The following is a 20,426-nucleotide window of genomic DNA, read 5'->3' as shown; positions in this document are numbered from 1 at the left end:
TTCTCTCTGAGGCAGGGAGTGGAGGCAGGCAGCAGTTGGTGTGCAGAGAGCAGAGGCTCAGGCTGGCTAGTTAAGAGCTTCTCTCTCCTATCCTCCATCTGCCAGGGACCGGGGTTGTGATTTGAGCTCCAGCAGAGCAGAGCAGGGAGGAGATCGAAGGAGGGAGGGAAGGCAAGGATGGGGAGATAAAGGGAGGGTGGGGGGTGTAGAAGAGAAAGTGGAGGATGCAGGGAGTTTGAGTAAAATGGAAATGACCAACGAAATATACAAAAACATGAGCATAATCTTAACAGAAGACTGGATTAAATTTCTTTAAAATTAAGTTTATCTGCTGGTCTGTTCAGATATTTCCCACTTTCATATTTCCTTCAAAGATTTTCCCTTCATGGTCATTTTGTGCCTGTAAACATATCTCCATCCTTTCACCCACCCACCCAGGCTCATGTGACTGCGATACATGTGACTATAAAGCTTTACAGTGCTTCACTCCTCCCTCCGTTGCTCCTCCTCAACCCCCCTCCACCCTCTCTCCCCTTCCCTTTCCTTCATTCTTTCAGTGTTTAGCTTGTGGTTCCCTACTCCACAGTGGATCCTGGGAGAGCTGGGGAGTCTTCCCTCCTCCTCAACCTCTCCTCCACTCCTCCACTCCTTCTCCTGTCCATGCTCGGGGAGAGCTGCTCTGCAAGACAGAGTGTCATTGGAGGTGACCCAGAAATGATAACTCCACATGAACCCTGGATGTGTGGTAATCCAACCACCATGCCCTACAGCAGAGAGGAGCCACGGCGTCCAGGATAGGTTGCACAGAGGAGCCCAGATGGGATGCAGAGCCTGTTTCTGGGTATCACCCTCGGAGGACCGCCACGTGCACGTTGACGTGTTGTGGTGCGCTGTGAAACGGATCTTGCCTTTGCTGCATTATTGATGAGATGCACTGTGATGTCAACCCAGGCTGAAGAAGCAAAGCAAAATGACTGTTAGCAGTGTTGCACATGATCGTTTATGCAGAGGAGTAATTAATTGTCACCCTTTTGCTCCCAGCACAACTGTACTCTTTTAACTTGTCATTTGAAATCTGTCCATCTGAGCCTCTATGTGCATGTGTGTGTGTGAGAGAGTGTGTGTTGTTCTTCTTGGACATCCTATTCTGGATGCTGCCCATTTCCTCATTTATTTAACAATAAATATGCAGTTCAAATGGAGCCAGTATGCACTTTATGCTCTTTAATGTAACAGATGGTTGTCATGCTATCTTTTAGTCTGCCAAATAAAAAAAAATTTATCACGTGGTTGTGTTTTTTTTATTTATTTATTCTCTAAATTTAGATAAAATAGTCATAATAAAAGTGAATTCTACTTTAAGAAATACTTCTGGAATATTCAGGTGAAGGTTGAAATGTTCGGATTCTGTCTATGTAATCTTGTTACAAAAGGCCACATGTGTGCAGATTTCTGATTTCTATCTAGACATCTCATTTTTTTGTTTTAGGTAAAGATGGATGGACAGATCTGGGGACACAAATCAGTCCAACGATGAAATAATGTGAAATTTATGTTGTGATTCCTCCCCCCTCCCCCCCCCCCCATTTATTCATGTACTGTGCACCTCTGTAATTTCACTGTAAAATGTGCAATGCAAATTATTAATTTTTTATTCTATTATAAAAATCATTTTTAAAAGGAGAATCAGACATTATTCGTGGTAAATATAAATTCTGGATAATTATAATTGTGATAACCCTTCAAAAACAGGAGAAGGTACGGGACAAAAACTGTGATGATTAAATCACCGCTGTGAGTTAAGGCTCCACCTGGTTCCTATCTGCAAAAACACATAAATTAACGCGCACTGTGTTGTTTTAATTTGGCATTTGCGTATTCAAGGCAGAAGCATTTCTTCATTGCCGGCATGTGTTGCTGCGCTCCACATCTTCGTCAGACTGATTGATCGAGTTTGACTGCACACCTATATTATTGCATTTTCACACAAACCTCTGCGGCCAGAGAGAGGACCTGAAGCTGCAGCCGTTCCCTCCTAATGTCTATGCAACCACCAACATTCATGTGTGTTGGTGCATTTTGTGACCGTGCATGTGAACTGCGTTTGATGAATAATTTGTATTGCAACAAAAAATTAGAGCAGATGCATTCGCATTTTGCGGGTTGTTTCAGGTTGTGAAGATAATAATAAAAAACCCCGTTTATTTCTGAATGCATTAAACAGCCGCTTATTTAATTTAACACTGTTTCTGTTCTCCCTGTTGTTTGGGAATTAGAGGCTCCATAGGAGGCCATTGGCTCATGCCTTCCCGTTTTCCTGTTTGCTGCTCTGTTGAGGGATGTCTGCATATGAGAGAGGGGAATATTTAAATGTCTTGTGTTTTAATTGACGCTCGAACGGGAACTGCGCGCTCTAAAACGAGGACCACCCGCCCCCGCCTCACCCTCATCCCCGCACCCCCCCCCATCTACCGGCAGCGTCTCCTCCGCCTGTCTGTCTCCACCGCTCTGCGCGCACAGTCCGCAGCTCCTCCGCCTGCGCGCCGCACAGGGAATCTCTCAGCCTCAGGTAAGACCCTTTCTGCAACTCTTCAGTCTTGCGGCGATAATAACACAGAGCGGGGCTCGATTTGACACAAAAACTGGAGAAAATCGACGGAGGAATGTGGGTAGAGAAATGCGCGACACATATGAGGATGTAACGATGACACGGTTGATATTCTGCAGGATGAACGGGGATGTGATGGAAGGTAAGGCCCTGGATTGATTTCCCCCCTCCCTAGGTGCGATGCTGAAAAGAAATTTTGTGCAACTCTGATCGTTTATTGATAAAAGGAAAAAGATGAAAGCATCGAAATTCAGGTATTCTTATTTGCATCCGATAACTTTTACAGTTAAAATGAATTAGAGAAGACTTTCTGCTCATCACGCATAATTACAAAATTTAAAAAATGGCTGCATGCAATTTACTGTATCCAATATTTATTCTTTGCAAAGCGAAAACATTTGTAAAGCCTTTACTTGCACGTAAAGATTAGAAGAAAAAAAAAAAAATATATATATATATATATATATAAAATGTTCATGATAAAATATGTTTTTCTTTTTCACGTTTTAATATGGTAAATACATTGTATGTGATCTATTTGGTCTGTTATGTACGTTATGATTGCAAAAAGTAGTTAAAAAATAAATTAAAAAGGGCACGTTGGCACGTAAGGTTTGGGAGGAAATGGGAAAGAAAACAAGACAAAACGAAAGCAACAAAGAGATGATTGCCTCGTCCCCTTGGTGTTCAATGACACACTGGTTAATGCATCTTCAGTCAAATGAAATGCCACTGCTGGAGGCGACGGGTCAAAACTAACGTGACAAAAAAACATATAATCGTGTGCATGTTAGAATAAACCTCATGCGTTTGGAAGAAAATATATATATAAAGGCGCAATTTCCAACTTTCTAGTGGAAGAAAAAAACTCAAAAACAAATTAGCAGTGTGAACGAATTTCACACAGAGATGGTTTGCCCTTTTTTTCCTCTCGGGGTGTCTTTGTCCAGGTGATATGCGATCCGTTTGGACCATTCTCACCGCTTTGCGGCTGCTGCTAAGACCCTGACAGAGAGCAAATGAACGTCGCTGCTCTGAGAACAGCTGCAGCTCCAGCCCGTCCAGGAAGGCTCAGGCTTCAGCTTACAGCGCTGCTATCAAGGGGCCTCCAATTAAAGCCAACACAACTTCACGGGGTGTGTGTGTGTGTGTGGGGGGGGGGTAGAAAATAGGGGGATGGGGTTGGTGGTGGGGGGGTCATGAAGACATTATATGTCTTGAGATGAAGCATCCACACCTGCAAATCCTCCTGAGCATATGTAAATCTATTATTTTTTGCTATAATGTCACTTTGTGGCAAACATTGATTAAAAATCTTGTAAATTATTAAGGCTGATTTTGGACCTGGGTTGGGTTTGTAAGCCCTTGGCTGGACTTAAAGCTGGTTCACAGGGGCAGTAGCCCAGGGCCCAAGGTTATGGGGGCATCAAAACAAATTTTATATTTCATTTTTCTAGAAAAGTGGTTAAACTATATCAGTGTGATGTCTTAGGATACTCCACACCTCCGTCTTTAGTTATTATTCCTTACATTGTTGCATACAGCCCTAGCATGGTCACTTTAATAATTTGGGCTTTTTTTGTACGTGTGTGGACAAAGAGCTCTCCAGAACCGATACTGTGTTTATGAGGATTTTTTTGAAAGGACAGTTTAAAAGATTGTTTTAGAAAAAAAACTTTTTTATGTGACTAAGGTGTATAGACCTTAAAGTAATGCGTACCAAACTATTAATCTATAAGGCACCAAAACTGGATCTATCCCAGGGCCCCACATCCTCCTAAATCCGGCCCTGTGTGAGCCTGGATAGTTTCTACCCCCTCCTGGCCCTTCAACTGAAACTATTACACTCTGGCCCATCTTCTTTTTATTTTATTTTATATAAAACAGCTTTCACACCCTTTAAAAGTTACACTGATTTTTATTATATTACTCCACAGTGACCCACATAAAATGCAATATTTATTCATGGAATCTTTTCAGAAAATATAACCAAAAAATATGGCTTTGCAGTGTTATGCACCATCCCATCAAGTCTCTTGCAGGTAAACGATGTTTTTATCTCATACAGGACATTAAATGTGTGGATGAGCTCTTAATTCCTGCAAAAAATGTGGCGTTTATTGGAAGGGAGAGTAAGATTTGTTCTGCATGACGTTTACAGGTATGCACAGGCTAGTCATAATTTACTTATTTGCATAAAAAAATCAGACATTTCAGGAAATGAAAATAGACAGTTGACTTTGGTCTGAACAAATGTATACATAGGATATTTATATTCATCGTTTATTCTTTTTCGTTTCAAAAAACGCACATTGTGCTTTTCATTCTAAGACAAAATCCTAATTATACGCTCTATTCTTTTAGGATTGTTTAATGTAATCTTTCCCCGCCTTTTAGGCTGTCACCGATCACTGCCCCGCCCCGGCTGTACAGCAGGAAGACACGCAGAAAGATTTATTACGTTATTTCAGGACACAAAAACACATAAATAAAGCCAAATAACAGCGTGAATTCAGAATGAAGCTCTCCCTAAACGCCAAATGATGATACATTTATTAATTTTAATAATTTCTTTATATTCCCTAAGTTTTGGATACATATCTACCTATTTGTTTGAATAATATAATATAATATAATATAATAACTGATTATTTTAGTTTATTCCAGCTACATGTTTTTAAAAGGGAGAGTAAGGGCCATGAAAACGTGAGGATAAAGTGGTGTTTTTTTGATGAAATAGTGACAGCTCTTTGTTGGTGAATAGAAAATCAGTGGTGATGCTGAGAGAGAGAGAGGGAGAGGGGGAGAGAGTGAGAAGGACTCCTCCTACCAAATTATTCAGACTGGGCCGGCTCTGCTGTTCTCTCTTCACAAATACAACACGGTTCTCAAATCCAGGCAGTCCCAACCTGACCTCCAAGCACAGAGGAACACCCTCCCTTCCTCCTGCAGCACAAAAAGAAGCCAGCAAAAACTTTGTGACATTATTTTTTGGCGACTGTTCACACTGTAGTCCCCCTCCTCATCCCCTGGTCCCTCTCCACCACAGCTTCCACACCGTTTTGTCGCATCATTTGGACTATCTACTTTTTTTTTCTTCTTTTACTGGATGAGAGACATTCACGGGAAGCGGGGATTCAGCGCCTCTCCTCCTGTCCCGCCCGTGCTGTAGTTTCTTCTGCTTTCAGCCGTGGAGGTGATCTGAATCACCAGGGTTTATGTTTTTTTTTTTTTTCCCCCATTTAGTGTTTTGTATAGAGCCCACTCGGATGCGCTAAGAAAAACGAAAAGAGAGAAAAAGGAAAACGGGGCGCAGCCAAGAGGCACAGTATATGGAAGTTGTGAGCTGCAAAACAGAGGCGAGCAGTTGCACGTTGTGTCCAGGACCGGGAGCCATGCTTTTCCACGGTATCTCCGGGGATCACATCCAAGGAATCATGGAGGAAATGGAAAGGAGGACGAAGACGGAGTCGCGCCTGGCGAAGGGCATGCAGCTCAACGGCAGGGAGTCGGTAAGAACCGCAGAGATGGAGCTGAAATTCAGGCGACGATTAATTTTTGAATTGTAAATTATGTGAGGTTAACTGAGGCTGAACGTATTATTTCTGAGATAGGAAGACCTGAGCTGCTGGATTTATCTTAATGTACGCTATTCTGCCAACTGAATGGTAAATAGATGTTATTTGAATTTAATTTGGAAAATTTGTCACTTTGAAAAAAATGAAACAATTATTATTACTGAAATATTAAATACAGATTTTCTAAATATGTACTTCAAGATAATAAAAACAATATTTGGGTAAGCAAAATCTAAATAATTTGATAAAACATTGTTATGGTTATTATAATTATTATTGCTATTATTATTATTATTATGTTAAACAAAAATGTAGCGATGTGTATTAAATGGATCAGATATTACAGCGACGTAGTAAACAAGGTTGAAAACTGCTCCAATTTAATTCCTACTGATAACTGAGAAAACGTTATCTAATTTTTATTGTGTCGTGTTTAGTCCTATATCTGGTTTGAGATTGAACAATATTATCCTTATTTTATGATATAAGGTGAAGTTGATTATTTAGAAAAAAAATAGATTTTTAATAAAATACAATAACAAAATTATATATATATATATATATACATATATATATATATATATATATATATAAATAATTTTGTTATTGTATTTTAACAAATACAATAACATATATATATATATATATAAACGTTTATATATATATATATATATAATAAATAAATAATTTTGTTATTGTATTTTAACAAATACAATAACATATATATATATATAAATATATATATATATATATATATATATATTTATATAAACGTTTTTCCCCCTTTCACACCTTCGTTCTTTCTCCCAGACCATGACCTCCATGAGCCCGGAGAAGCCTGCCCTGTGCGCCGGCTGCGGTGGCAAGATCTCGGACAGATACTACCTCCTGGCCGTGGACAAACAGTGGCACCTGCGGTGCCTCAAGTGCTGCGAATGTAAACTGGCGCTGGAGTCGGAGCTGACGTGCTTTGCCAAGGATGGGAGTATTTATTGCAAGGAGGATTACTACAGGTAAGGAGAACTTGGATAAATATCCGCGTCTTCCATGTCAGTATAAACTCTGACCCAGTAAGCTGCTTTAGGGCTCATTCTTGCACACCAACATCATAACAGTGATCCTGGAAACAAGTTATGCTCCTAAAATTCGACTTTATTCGACACTGGCTTAGGCAGGAATGCTCTGGCTGTATAATGTTAACCACATGGACATGAATGCATGAGTCACCCTCTCTTTTTTCCTTGCGCTTTTCACTCGTTTTGAGCTTTATTAGCCGTCGTTTAGTTTTAAAGTAACTCATTTGTCGCTTTTATTTGGGCGCTGTTGAGCTTTCTCCACATTTTCACATTGACCTCCTAATACAAAATATAAATGCATAAACAGAAGCGTTTTTGCTTTTTCTCCCTTATTTTAGTATCAGATATAATGCTAATTGATTGTGATGAATGGTGCAATAACTGAGGTGAAGGAAATCCCCCCCCCCCCCCCACACACACACATTTAAAAGAGAAATTGTTTAAACACACGCTCATTTACAGGCCAGATGTGACTGTTAGCGTCATCAAAGTGCGGGCCTAATCGTGCATACATTACGTTTTCCCCAACCAGAACACTGTACCTCCCTGTTAGCCAGTTTCAGGTTAGTATTCAGTAAAACGTGTGCATTGCATTTGACTTTATTTTTATGTGTGCGGATTTTTTGACGATGCGTCTGTTCCAGAAGGTTCTCCGTGCAGAGGTGCGCGCGCTGCCACCTCGGGATATCCGCCTCGGAGATGGTGATGCGAGCGCGCGACTCGGTGTACCACCTGAGCTGCTTCACCTGCACCACGTGCAACAAGACCTTGACCACGGGCGACCACTTCGGCATGAAGGACAGCCTGGTGTACTGCCGGCTCCACTTCGAGACGCTGGTGCAGGGCCCGGACTACCATCCGCAGCTCAACTTCGCCGAGCTGGCGGCCAAGGGCGGCGGCCTCGCCCTGCCCTACTTCAACGGCACCGGGACGGCGCAGAAGGGGAGGCCCCGCAAGAGGAAGAGCCCGGCCATGGGGATAGACATACCCAGCTACAACACAGGTGAGTGGTGTAGGGTGTAGAGGGTGGGGCCTCACACGATCACATGCATGGGTTTTAATTTTTTTTCTAATCCGGATCTAAATGAACGATTTGACCTTAGAAAGTGGACTGGCCCAGAAGCAGCAGAGCAAAGTAAGACGAATCACCACCGTATATTTTCTGGAGAATAATAATAATAATTGCTGTGTTGGCCTACATTTTAAAAGCCCTCATGAGCCGATGGAAGGTTAACTTTGAAAGCTTTTGTCAAATAAGATGCTCTCTTTGGGGACGCTGGTTTTGTTACCTTTTTTTTTTTTTTTTTAGCAAATTTTCAAACAGAATCAGAATATATAAATAAATAAAAATCCTACAGTTGTGATGATTTTTGCCATTTTCCTTATTTATTTTAGGAAGATAAATATTGCTTACATTACGCATAAAATCCTTTGTTTTCTAATCTGATTGATTTCCTCCCACTCCGCTGTAACACACCTTTCTCAGCTTTTAAAAGCAATACATATTTATTTAGGCCTTTTTTTTTTTAAACTGAACATTGTCTGGGGATAGTTGAGCCGCAACGTCTCTGTATCCAAAGTATCCCATAATCGAAATTTGACCTCTGCGTCAACCTGCTCATCGACTTTTTTAATTATGATTAAATTAGGCCATGGTGACTTTACAGAATTGGGTGGAAATTGCTGTGGGTAAAAATCTTGTTTTACTAGTTTTTTTTCCTCCAAACTAATAAACGGTATTTTCGCTGCGTAAACTTGCGTTAAATCTACGCTTTTCCTCTGAAATCCTTCTTTTCAATCGCTTGAATGTTATGACCCCGACCCTCGAACCTTCCCCGCAGCGTCCTCATTTTGTTGTCGCTTTCCTCGAATTAGTGCGCGGTTGAGAAAGTTTGTCATTGTGCGCCGAGTTTCCCCTGTTCCCCGCTGAATAGAACAGGGGGAGGAATAGGGGTAATCTGCGCGTTAATTGTTCCCTGTTAATTGAAGGTGACGTTGGAATCCCGGGCCTCCTGTGTGTCGGTTCTCCTCTCACAGGGGCCTGCAGCAGGGACAGGCACAGACCTGTGCCGTCCGAGCTGCGCTCGAAAGAAAGGGCTTTATTTTCCCAACACACAACTGCGAAGGATTATGCAAATCCTTAAATTCCCACTGTTGCACTTATAGGAAGTAGGATACCTACTGTGATATGTTTACCCTCCAAAATGCAGTCACAACAGGTAAAAGCAAAAAAAAAAACCAAAAAAAAAAAACAGACTGACAATTGTTAATCCTACAGCTAAACTGAATGATGATCGTATGAATTGATTAAGCTCCAGACGCAGTAAATATTATATATATATATACATGTGTGTATGTATACATTTTCTTTTTTACATGTTGGAATACATATATTTACATGTATTAGTTTTCCTGTATCATACTGTTCATGTGAATGCACCACCAGGTCAGATCAGTTTGTTGTCACTGTTGGCTTTATACTAAATAAATACAGTGTAACCCTGATGCTCCACAGTATTACAGTGAATTTGAGTTATAGCAGGTTAAAATAAAAAAATTCAATGAAAAAAAAAAAAAAACACTGACAGATAATAGTAAATTAATAGTAAATCCCTCAGTTAGATTTTGTCCACATTACGTCATTATTAGGCATTTCAGATACAGAAAAGGTCCCAGTGAGAATCTTTTATTTAATTTTTGACACATTTACAGAAGAGGATTTATTAAACTGCTGTATTATAATACATGTTTTTTCATGTTCAAAACATTCTTTGTTAGGATACATAAATTATTTTATAATTTATATTGGCCCTAATAGATGCTTCAGGTAAAACTATGAAACATAAAGCTTTCCAGCTGTAGCAATAGAAATATCTCCTCCACACACACACACCTTTGCTTTTGACTTTCCCATTTTGAACAGACTCTGTGTACATGTCCCATTACTGTCTCACACTGTTCCTGTTAATACACCAACGTGTCAAATCCAGAGACTCACATTCCTGACAAATTGGAAGAGGTTTTGTTTGAGGTTTTGTTTGTGCTCCAGTAAGAACATCCATGCATGTTTTCACCAGGGGAGAGGTGTGGGTCCTCTGTGTATTCCCCACCGTTCGGTGAACACGTTGTTCTCCTATGCAGATGGAGACCCCTAGTGGGTGATGCTGAGAGAACCACCGTCCAGTGAGAACTGGAGCAGGGAAACAAACAGATATGTTCATGATGCATTCAAATAATAAAAAAAAGGAAGGTTATTCTGCATGAATACCGCATGAAGGAGCAGTTTTCAAACACATATGTCATAACATTATGTAAAATCTATCTGCTATAATTACATGTCTGCATTTCATTTTTTATTCTATTAGCCTCCAGAAAAAAAAAAAAAAAACTAGATAAGAAAATCAACACAACTTTCCAACTTTCCATCAGATTTAAACTCCTGCACGCATTGTTTGCACATTAGATCTTCACTCTTTTGCAGCAGAGTGATTAAATTACAACACATGCATTGCTTTGACCAAACTTCTATTTTGTATCAGGAAGAAATGATCTGTTTACCAGGTCAGAAAGTTTCTGCAACAACTTAGTAACTTTATAAAACGGTGCAGAATGATTCTTTCTTTCATGCTGATAAATGCTGGAGTATCTGTGGAGCGTTTAGTCAAGCATGCGTTCCATTTAGTGAATCCATTTCAGGTGTTTTACTCTCAAAGCCTCTGACAAATGAGGCCCATTAGACCTATAAGTTCCTGCAAACACAAGCAGAAAGCTTTGAGCCTGGTCCCAGTGATACTGGAAATAATTTATCAAAATGTTGGGGCTTTTGGTTGGTTTTAAATATTCAAACTTTTTATATATAATTAGGGGAAACAACAGCAGATTTCAGTTGTATGTTGCATCTGCACTGCACAGTTAGATTATTTACATCTTCTAACCATCAGTGTCACATGCCTCAGTCATAAATTACAAAATAATCCTAATTATTTAAATTTGTCATATTACAAACAGCAAATTGATTTTATTGTTACGTTTTTAATGATTTTGTCTAATAGCAAAGAAAACTATTGTAATCAACACCAGAGATTCACACTTTGGGTTAATCTAAAGCACCAGATTAGTTTTTGCATACAGTATCATGAAGACATTTATTCACTTAAATAACTTTGACTTTTGACAGTTTTTGATAGGAATCAGAATAATCCTTGAAATTTTAATCTCCAAATTTCAGTCCAGGACACTAGAGTTTATGAATCCGTGTTTTCTATTTCTGATTGTGATCCAATGCCCGTGTTCTGCTCCCTGCCCTCTGTGCAGGCTGCAACGAGAACGACACCGACCACTTGGACCGGGACCAGCAGGCCTATGCTCCGACGCAGAAGACCAAACGCATGCGGACCTCCTTCAAGCACCATCAGCTGCGGACAATGAAATCCTATTTTGCCATCAACCACAATCCGGACGCCAAGGACTTAAAGCAGCTGGCTCAGAAAACAGGCCTTACTAAGAGAGTTCTGCAGGTAAGCGAACAGCCATTCCTCTTTACTGATCGTTTGCATCCCTCTTTTCCTCCATCTTCCCTTGTTTCAAACCATCAATTTCATCTTTTTTAGTTATGCTTTATTTTTTTTTTTTGTCCATGTAGTCATTAGATGTATATCCAGGGGCCTTTACTTGAAATTTGTTAACTGTTAAATGCTAGTTTTTTCTAGAAAATTGAAAAGTAGTAATCAAGTATGCAACCGAAAGCTAAACACTGTTATATTACTTTAAATGAGAGTGCATATTTTCTTTATATTTACAGCTCTCGCATTATAAAAATAGGAATAGGATTTTGATTTGACTTGCTATCAAAATCACATAACAGTTCAAAAATAATGTATGAGACTGATCATATTATAAAGTTTATATATCTAAAGAGAAGGGAAACTGCATATGTAATGATTTGGTGCTTTCTTTAAAAAAAAAAAAAAAAAAAAACTATATTTAAACACAAAAAGTAAAAGCCACACTGGGATTGGTTTGCAGGTTTGGTTCCAAAACGCAAGAGCCAAATTCAGAAGGAACGTTTTGCGACAGGAGAATGGAGGTGTTGATAAGGCTGATGGCACCTCACTCCCTCCGCCCTCATCCGACAGTGGGGCCCTGACCCCCCCCTCCAGCGCGGCCACACTAACAGACCTGACAAACCCCTCTATCACTGTAGTGACCTCCGTCACCTCTAGTTTGGACAGCCATGATTCGGGGAGCCCTTCACAAACTACCTTGACAAACCTTTTCTAACAAGCTATCTCTATCAGACTGATTGTTATTCTGAGTTTTGTTTTTGATCTTTTTTTGGACTTTCTTTTAGTTTCTTTCTTCAAGTTACATTTATTTTTGTAAATGACACCTTTAAAATGAAACAGAGAGCAGAGACAGCTCCTGGGAAGAGACAGTGCTGTACTGTGTACACAAACAGGAACAACAATGGCAACAACAGCAGCGACCACTTAGGAAATTACTCTAATGTGTAGCATTTGAAGCTGCAAAGATTGACTCTTGGATTCTTGGACTTATTTGGAGTTAAAGAGATTGGAAAATTGTCTCGGATTGCAGATTTTATTCGGGGAAAATAACTTGAAACTTGGCTGGAAATTTAGACTCTGTCTGATTTGACTTAATTTGTATATTTGTAGTAAAATATGTTTAGACAAGCCCTCCCTAATTTATAGTTAATTGGTTAAATTCAAAAAATAGTGCCAGAAATATGTATATGTATGCACTGTGTTCGCACTATCCAGATTTTTGAATTTCTTTGGTTCTGCGTCGGAATAATTTGGAAAACCTGTCGAATGTTCTGTATATGGGTAATTCCAGAAAACAGGCTTTAATTAATACCGAATGTTTTCAGTCTGGAAGGCCGACTTTGATGGAATCAGACGTCGGCAACCTGACAGAAGCTACATGTAAAAGCATCTAAATTTACATTGTAAAGCACCTAGGCAGCCAGCAGACAGAAGCTGAAACCCCACACAAAGGCGTTTTTCTCATGAATCCAGAAGTAAACCCCACACACTTCAACGCATCCATTTGGTAGAAACTGATGATTATTAAAAGCAGCAGAAGAAATTCAGATTGTATCTAATCACTCGTCTTATTGACGGAGCGCTTTTTGCTTTTGGAACTTGTGATTCTCATGGATCTAATAGACAAAGCCCAGTAAACATATCCACAGACCCACAGCTAAACTCAGTTGCACAGTGACAACATACTGCCCAGAGAAAAGTGCATTATTGTCCTTATCATGTTGCTCAGGGTAATGACGTGATTTTAAATGTAAGAATATAGTCGGGGGGCTGAGAAATTAAGTGGTTGCGACGCTGCAGACTAGATTTTAGGAGCCGACAGAACCAGTCAAAACATCTGACCTCAGATGGGTGGAGTTGCGACAAGCAGCCAGTGGGAAATCATCGTCCATGTGTTCTCCTGTTTGGCCATATTTACACTTTCTTTACTGACACTTGCCACCAAACAGACCAAAAAATAAGAATTTAAAAAAACAAACATAAAAAGCTGTTTCTTCTGGCTGATCGATCGACCGAGCAAACCTTCAGATTTCATTGTGAGCGTCACAGTTTGTTTTCCTGCAGAACAAAGTGGCGCTCTTGATCTACTTCATGAAGTAGACGCCTAACTCAGTTCTACCATGTGCCTTAATGCTATAACTTGGGAGAGAGTTTGTGAAATTCAGGATCTGTGTTCTTTGTTAACTGACTCACATCCTTTTGGCGCCTCACTAGTTTTGTACTGTTTTGCATCTTATTTCCGAAGATCTTTTAATGGTGTACCCTGTTTTAAAAGAAAAAAAAAAGTGGGCGGGAGGGCGGGGGCAGCGATGTCATAGAAAGCATTTGTGCACTCTTTCAGATATAGTTGGGTAATCCAAGAACCTTATATATTGATCTTCGTGTTAATAGTTGAGTACAGTAAGTGTTTTATCAAGATTGTCCATGTTTCCCTGTTTCTTGATAAAGATGGTGTATAGAAACTATTTCCCCTTAAATATTTATGGACCAAACGGTTGTTATATATCTTATTAAATTTGTGTGAATAAAAATACTTTGCTTTAAACGGGTTTTATTTTTCATTTACACTTGCCATGTTTTTGTGTTCCTTCTTGAATGCAAGTTTATCACATCAGCAAATGCAAGAGAGAAAGCATGAGAGAGAGCATTCAATTATTAACTACAAGCCAAACGTCTTCATTTTTGCTTCCATTTTTAATTTCTATTTCCTAATTTATGATGTTTATGGTTTTTTAACGTAATGCCCCATGGATTTGCATCTAAACCCTGCAGTCAGAAACATTGAAATTGCTTTTTAATGCATGAACATGGCTTTAAATCTTAAATAAAAGGAATGCTGCAAAGCACATATTGATTTCTATATCGATATGCATACGTCCTATATATTTATGCATAACATATTGGTAAATCTAAAAAGTGAAGTGAGAGTAAAATGCAGACCGCGTAAAGCCAGGTTGCTCTGTAGTTAATATATTCTTACTCTATCGTTTCTTTCAGGGAGAACAAATCTTGGGGCATTACAGCCATACATCCCGACGTTTGAAAATTCCCTAAAGTATTAAGAGAAGGGGGAAAACTTTGATGGGAATTCCTCACCATTGAAGACAAAGACAATTTTAGGATCAGATGATAGCAAATCGAGAAAAAATAAAACAACCAACATTAAAAAAAATATTGTGTCAGATGCAAATGTACAACACGTTTTTTTTTTTTTTTGTCTTTTAAAGAACAAAATGTTTGAATGCATCAACAGAAGAGACCAACGGTGTATGATATTTAAGCCTTCAGTGTGTAAAAGTGAAGATTTCTGTTTTGGAGAAGAAAATGTAACATTTTTCATGTAATATAGTTTAAAAATAATTCACAGGAAGAAATAATGTGATTGAAAGACACCTAACATAGTAACAATCAGACAATATGGATGTTATTAATATAAACACAGACACAAGCTTCTCCTGTTATACACACAAGATAGACATCCCCACAGTAGTTTTCTTCCACTCACACACACATATACAAACACACACACACATGCTGCTGCCCTCCCCCTGCACTCCATCCAAGATTCAGTTTGCTAAATAGAAGTTTTCTTTTGTCACAAGTGTCATTTTGTAAAACACATGGCCTCCTTGAGACTCGGCAGCAGGATGCCCATCAAATATGATGAGTGTATGAAGAGGACTGCAGAGCTGGAGCTTTGCCATCTGGCTGTGCCGAGGGAAGGAAGTATAAAAAAAGAGAGAGACCAAGTGAATAAAGAAAAGATCCTCATTTCTGCATGCACCTCATCCTCTTGTTAACATTTTCCTCGAGGTTGTGTATAATTTCCCTTGATCCGCTGTATGATTTATTGTTTGCTGCAAAAATGAAGCACATGAATTATATACCTCTTGAGCAGACAGCAGATAGGCACCATTGCTTCAAGCTTATTGTAAAGAGTGAAAAATGCATTCTTGGTTTCTCTTAGCTCCCAGTTGTGGTTATTTGTGAAAGCAGTATATCTCTAGTGAGTCTCAGAACGTCCCTAATAATTTTTGGTTCTTACACCAGAGATTCTTCCTCAGTTACGTTTCTTTTTAGCATCACCTTTGCTTAAAGCTGTTTAAAATATGAGTCATGCAATTGCAGAAATAATTGTTTTTGTAATAAAGGTGAAAAAGCACTTTGTTTTCAGCATGATATATGATGTACAGTGAATGGGAAGGTGCATCTCAATAAAATAGAATATCATTTGAAAATAATTTTATTTTGGTAATTTAACTGAGAAGGTGAAATCCACATTGGTGAAATTCATTACACATACTGAGGTGATATACTTCAAGCAGCTTCTGTTAATTTTGATGATTATGGTTTACAGCTATACCAAACATGCAGTTTCTTAGAAAATTACAGTATTTCAACAGTCAAACAAGAAAAAAAAACGAAATTTAAAACTGAAATGCTATTGAAATATAATATCCTATCCAATAATGAGGGTCCTTGAGACTCTCCACCAAGACAGAGGGAAATTAAATGTCTTTGATAAAGAAGCTGGGTGTTCACAAACTGCTATATGCAACCTTATCAATGGAAAATTAAGTGGAAGGAAGAAGCGCAAAGTCAATTTAAGAGTTGACTATATATTAACAAAGCCTGGACTACAGACAGAGTCACTGCTCCGATAGCCACAACACACAGACATGCACATGGGCTACAGCTGTCACATCCCTTGTGCTAAACCATTGCTGAAGCAGAAGCGTTGTACCTGGGTTTAGGAGAAGGACTGGACTATTGCTCAGAGGCCCAAAGACCTCTTTTCAGATGAAAGTAAAATTTGCTTTTCATTTGGAAATCAAGGTCCCAATGTCTGGAGGAAGAGTGGAGAGGCATTCCAAGTTGCTCAAGGTCCAGTGTGAAATTCCCACAGTCAGTGATGATGACGCTGCAGACCTGCTGAAGCAACCCCGGCTTCATTAAAACCTCAACAGTACCTCCATCTCCTGCATGCCACACTGCATTGATGTAGTTATTCATGCAAAAGGAGCAATCAAGTTTGCATGGACATACTGTACAGTAGGTGGGCATTTCTGTATCAAAAATATATTTTATCGCTCTTATGTAATATTCAAATTATCTGAAAAACTTAATTTTGTGTTTTCATTCGTTACAACCATAATCATCAAAATAAAGAGAAATTTTACTTGAAGTATTATAGTCTGTGTGTTAAAATGAGGTTAACTTAAGAGATGTATCTGTAAAAGCAAAATGAGAGGTTTGGGCTGCCACAAATGCTAGGTTTGCATACCAAATAAATAATGTGTCAGAAAAAAGAAAGATATAAAAAGGAGAAACTGAAGCCCAAACCAGTAAGCGGGCCGGTGCTGGATTCCAACAATGTGGGGAAATGCTTCAGTCAGTCCGAGAAAAAAGCTCAGCTGCCGGGATGCCTGAGCGCTGTGGCAGCAGGGCTTATGTTCCTCAGGTCTGACGGGAGGAAGGTGGGCAGGTTTGACACCACAAAGCTACGGGAAGCCCAGATGGAAGCAGAAACACAAACAAACACAGCCAACCCCTGCTCGAGGTTTTGGAGCTGCTGTGTGGAAATTCTGGACAATGTAATGACTCCTCACTGGCAAGAATTTCAAGGCTTTGCTTCTCACTGGAATGCAATTTATCTGCAACATTTTTTTAGGTTGGCCTTGATTGACCTCTTTCTTGAGGGGTTTCTACCCTCCAGTCCAAGTATTTTTTGAAGAAAAAGGTAGATTTGCACACATCAAGTGTTTTTGGTCCATTAACTTAAATGAGTCAATAATGTTTGAATGACACAAGCTACATTAAATCTAAGACATGCACAGCACTGTGCAACAGGTAAGAAAGGCGTCCTGCTGACTGACATCCTCCTTTTCCTCTTTCATCTCCTCTTCCTGGTACAGTAAATGACAGCTGTGTACTCTGACTGAAACAATGCTGACAAGGCAGCACATTTTCTGTCACACAGAGTTTGTTCATTAATTTTGGCCGATCCTGACAAATGTGGAAGAATAAAGGAAACAGGAAAAACTTTTCTAAATGTCACTTTGGTTTAAATTAATTTAAGAGGCAAGTGGGGGGTTTTCCTGAGGTTACAGCTCATTATATTTAAACATGCCAATCAGTTTGACTGCATTCACAGAAAAAAAACTCAGTGAATTAGCAAAGGATTTGTAAAGCGGAATCTCATTTCCTAGGTCAGGGGTCAGCAACCTGCGGCTGTTTGGACCCTTCACAATAGGTCTTAATACCTTTGGCTAGTTTTTCAGATTTTTCATGAAAAAATTGCATTAAATTTCCACAACAGAATGACACAGAAGTGTATTTTTCATGTCATTAGATCAGGAACTATGTGGGTTTTTAACATAATTTCAGACAAATAGACATCCCGTAGAAGAAAGTGTATTGTTTTGTGGGAATTGAATGTTTTCCTTGGTTTTAAAACATTTCTTGGTTCTTTAAAATGTAAAACAAAATTCCTATTGTAGATTTTAAGTTGTCTGTTTTCAAAAAGTCATGTAACATTTGTGGTTCTAAACAAGTTTTTTTAGCAGGACAGAGAGCAAAAAAGGCTCTTTGGATTGTAAAGGTTGCAGACCCCCTTCATCATGTCCCTTTGCATTTAATTGAGATTGTGGTTGAAATATTCCACCGTTAAATGGGCCACTCCTTCACAAAGCTGATATGTCATTAGTTTTTGCTGTTGTCTAACACGTAAACATATAGTACATGACTTAATCTGACCGTTTATGCTGTGCAAACATTTATAAATCCTACATGTGTTTTGCAGAACATAAGCATACATGTGAGGAGAACAAAAACTTGTTTTTACAAAAAATTTGGACTTCATATGGATTCAGGCTCTTGATTTAAAATTTTGTCCAAACAATTTTAAAGTTGTGCTCACAAGTTTACATACCCTGGTGGAAGTTTGGATTTTTTTTTGGCCATTTTTCAGCGATTATGAATGATAAAACAAAAAACTGTTTTTTCACTCAGGGTTAGTTGTTGTGTGAAGCCATTTATTGTCAAACAACTTGTTTACTCTTTTAAATCACAATGACAACAGAAACTACCCAAATGACCCTGATCAAAAGTTTACATACCCCAGTTCTTATTACCTTGTATTGCCCCCTTTAACATCAATGACAGCGTGGAGTCTGTGGTGGTAGCTGTGGATGAGGCTCTTTATTTTCAATGATGATAAGGCTGCCTATTCTTCTTTGCAAAAAGCCTCCAGTTCCTGTAAATGTCTGGGCTGTCTTGCATGAACTGCTTGCTTGAGATCTCCCCAGAGTGGGTCAATGAAATTGAGGACAGGAACCTGACATGGTCACTCCAGAACCTTCACTTTATTCTGCTGACAGGTCGACTTGGCCTTTTGTATTGGATTGTTGTCATATCGGAACGTCCAAGTACGTCTCATGCCCAGGTTCCGAGCTGATGAGTGCAAATTATCCTCCAGTATTTTCTGATAACATGCTGAATTCATCTTGCCATTCATTTTGACCAAGTTTCCTGTGCCTTTGTAGCTCACACATCCCCAAAACATCAGCCACCCACCTCCCTGTTTCACAGAGGGAATAGTGTTCCTTTCATCATAGGCCTTGCTGACTCCTCTAAAATGTAATGTTGATGGTTATGGCCAAAAGGTTCGATTTTCATCTCATCACTCCAAATGACTTTGTTCCAGAAATGTTGAGGCTTGTCTCTGTGCTGTCTGGCGTATTGTAAGTGGAATACTTTGTGGCATTTGTGTACCATGCAGCCCATTTTTCTTTCAGTGCCTCCTTATTGTGCAGCTTGAAAACGACCACACCACTTTTCTTCAGAGAGTCCTGTATTTCAGCTGGAGTTATTTGTGGGTTTTTCTTTGCATTCTGAACAATTTTCCTGGCAGTCGTTGCTGAAATCTTTGTTGGTCTACCTGACCGTGGTTTGGTTTCAAAAGATTCCCCATTTTCCCACTTCTTAATTAGCTTGAACACTGTTGATTGGCATTCTCAGTTCCTTGGATATCTTTTTATATCCTTTTCCAGTTTTATACAGTTCAATTACCTTTTCCTGCAGAACCTTTGACAATATTTTTACTTTCCCCTTCACTCAGAAACCAGAAACGTCATTGCAGCATTGGATGAAAGATGCAAAGTTCTGTCAGGAGCCCAGAAACTCGCTGACCTTTTATGCAGACATACTAATTACAAGCAAACATATCACAGCTGTGGATAGTTATCTTTAGTAGCCATTCAGACCCATTTGTGTCGACTTGTGTGTTATTAGGCCAAAATAACCAGGGTATGTAAGGTATGTAAACTTTTGATCATTGGCATTTAGGCAGTTTCTGTTGTCATGATTTAAAAAAAGGAAACATAGTTTGCACAACCACTAACCATGAGTGAAACAAAAGTTTTTGTGTTATCATTATTATTCTCTAAACAATTGCCAAAAATCAAAAAATACACCAGGGTATGTAAACTGCAAATCTTTTGCGCTATGTCTCTACCGGCTTTTCACATCTAGAGACTGAAATCTTTGCCCGCTTGTCTTTGCAAAAATAGTTCAAGCTCAGTCATGCTGTGTGGAAAGA

At 39.2% G+C, this 20,426-nt stretch overlaps 1 protein-coding gene across 5 annotated transcripts; it reads left to right on the top strand.

Annotated features, from left to right (window-relative positions):
• Window positions 1-2,468: 2,468 nt before the first annotated feature.
• On the top strand, window positions 2,469-17,013 carry lhx9 (LIM homeobox 9). 5 transcript variants are annotated; one of them, XM_047375199.1, is made up of 6 exons: window positions 2,469-2,569; window positions 5,855-6,120; window positions 6,997-7,199; window positions 7,907-8,265; window positions 11,577-11,779; window positions 12,288-14,372. In XM_047375199.1, the coding sequence occupies exons 2-6, from the start codon at window positions 5,941-5,943 to the stop codon at window positions 12,540-12,542; spliced, it is 1,200 nt and encodes a 399-aa protein (XP_047231155.1). In that variant the 5' UTR covers window positions 2,469-2,569; window positions 5,855-5,940; the 3' UTR covers window positions 12,543-14,372. The 5 variants fall into 5 exon arrangements, with proteins under 5 accessions (XP_047231155.1, XP_047231154.1, XP_047231156.1 ...); XM_047375198.1 differs by lacking the exon at window positions 2,469-2,569 and adding an exon at window positions 2,595-2,750; XM_047375200.1 differs by lacking the exon at window positions 2,469-2,569 and having other exon boundaries at window positions 5,289-6,120; window positions 7,910-8,265.
• Window positions 17,014-20,426: the final 3,413 nt, after the last annotated feature.

This window comes from Girardinichthys multiradiatus, chromosome 9 (genome assembly GCF_021462225.1).
Source record: "Girardinichthys multiradiatus isolate DD_20200921_A chromosome 9, DD_fGirMul_XY1, whole genome shotgun sequence".
Lineage (NCBI taxonomy): Eukaryota > Metazoa > Chordata > Actinopteri > Cyprinodontiformes > Goodeidae > Girardinichthys > Girardinichthys multiradiatus.
Note: the sequence above shows the minus strand (reverse complement) of the source record. Positions and strands in the feature narration are given on the sequence as shown.

Bases quoted from the DNA above. Each gene is read 5' to 3' on its own strand.
- lhx9 (XM_047375199.1), top strand. From the start codon at position 5,941: ATGGAAGTTGTGAGCTGCAAAACAGAGGCGAGCAGTTGCACGTTGTGT. The intron at 6,121-6,996 runs GTAAGAACCGCA...TCTTTCTCCCAG, and splicing joins AGCTCAACGGCAGGGAGTCG to ACCATGACCTCCATGAGCCC. The intron at 11,780-12,287 runs GTAAGCGAACAG...ATTGGTTTGCAG, and splicing joins TTACTAAGAGAGTTCTGCAG to GTTTGGTTCCAAAACGCAAG.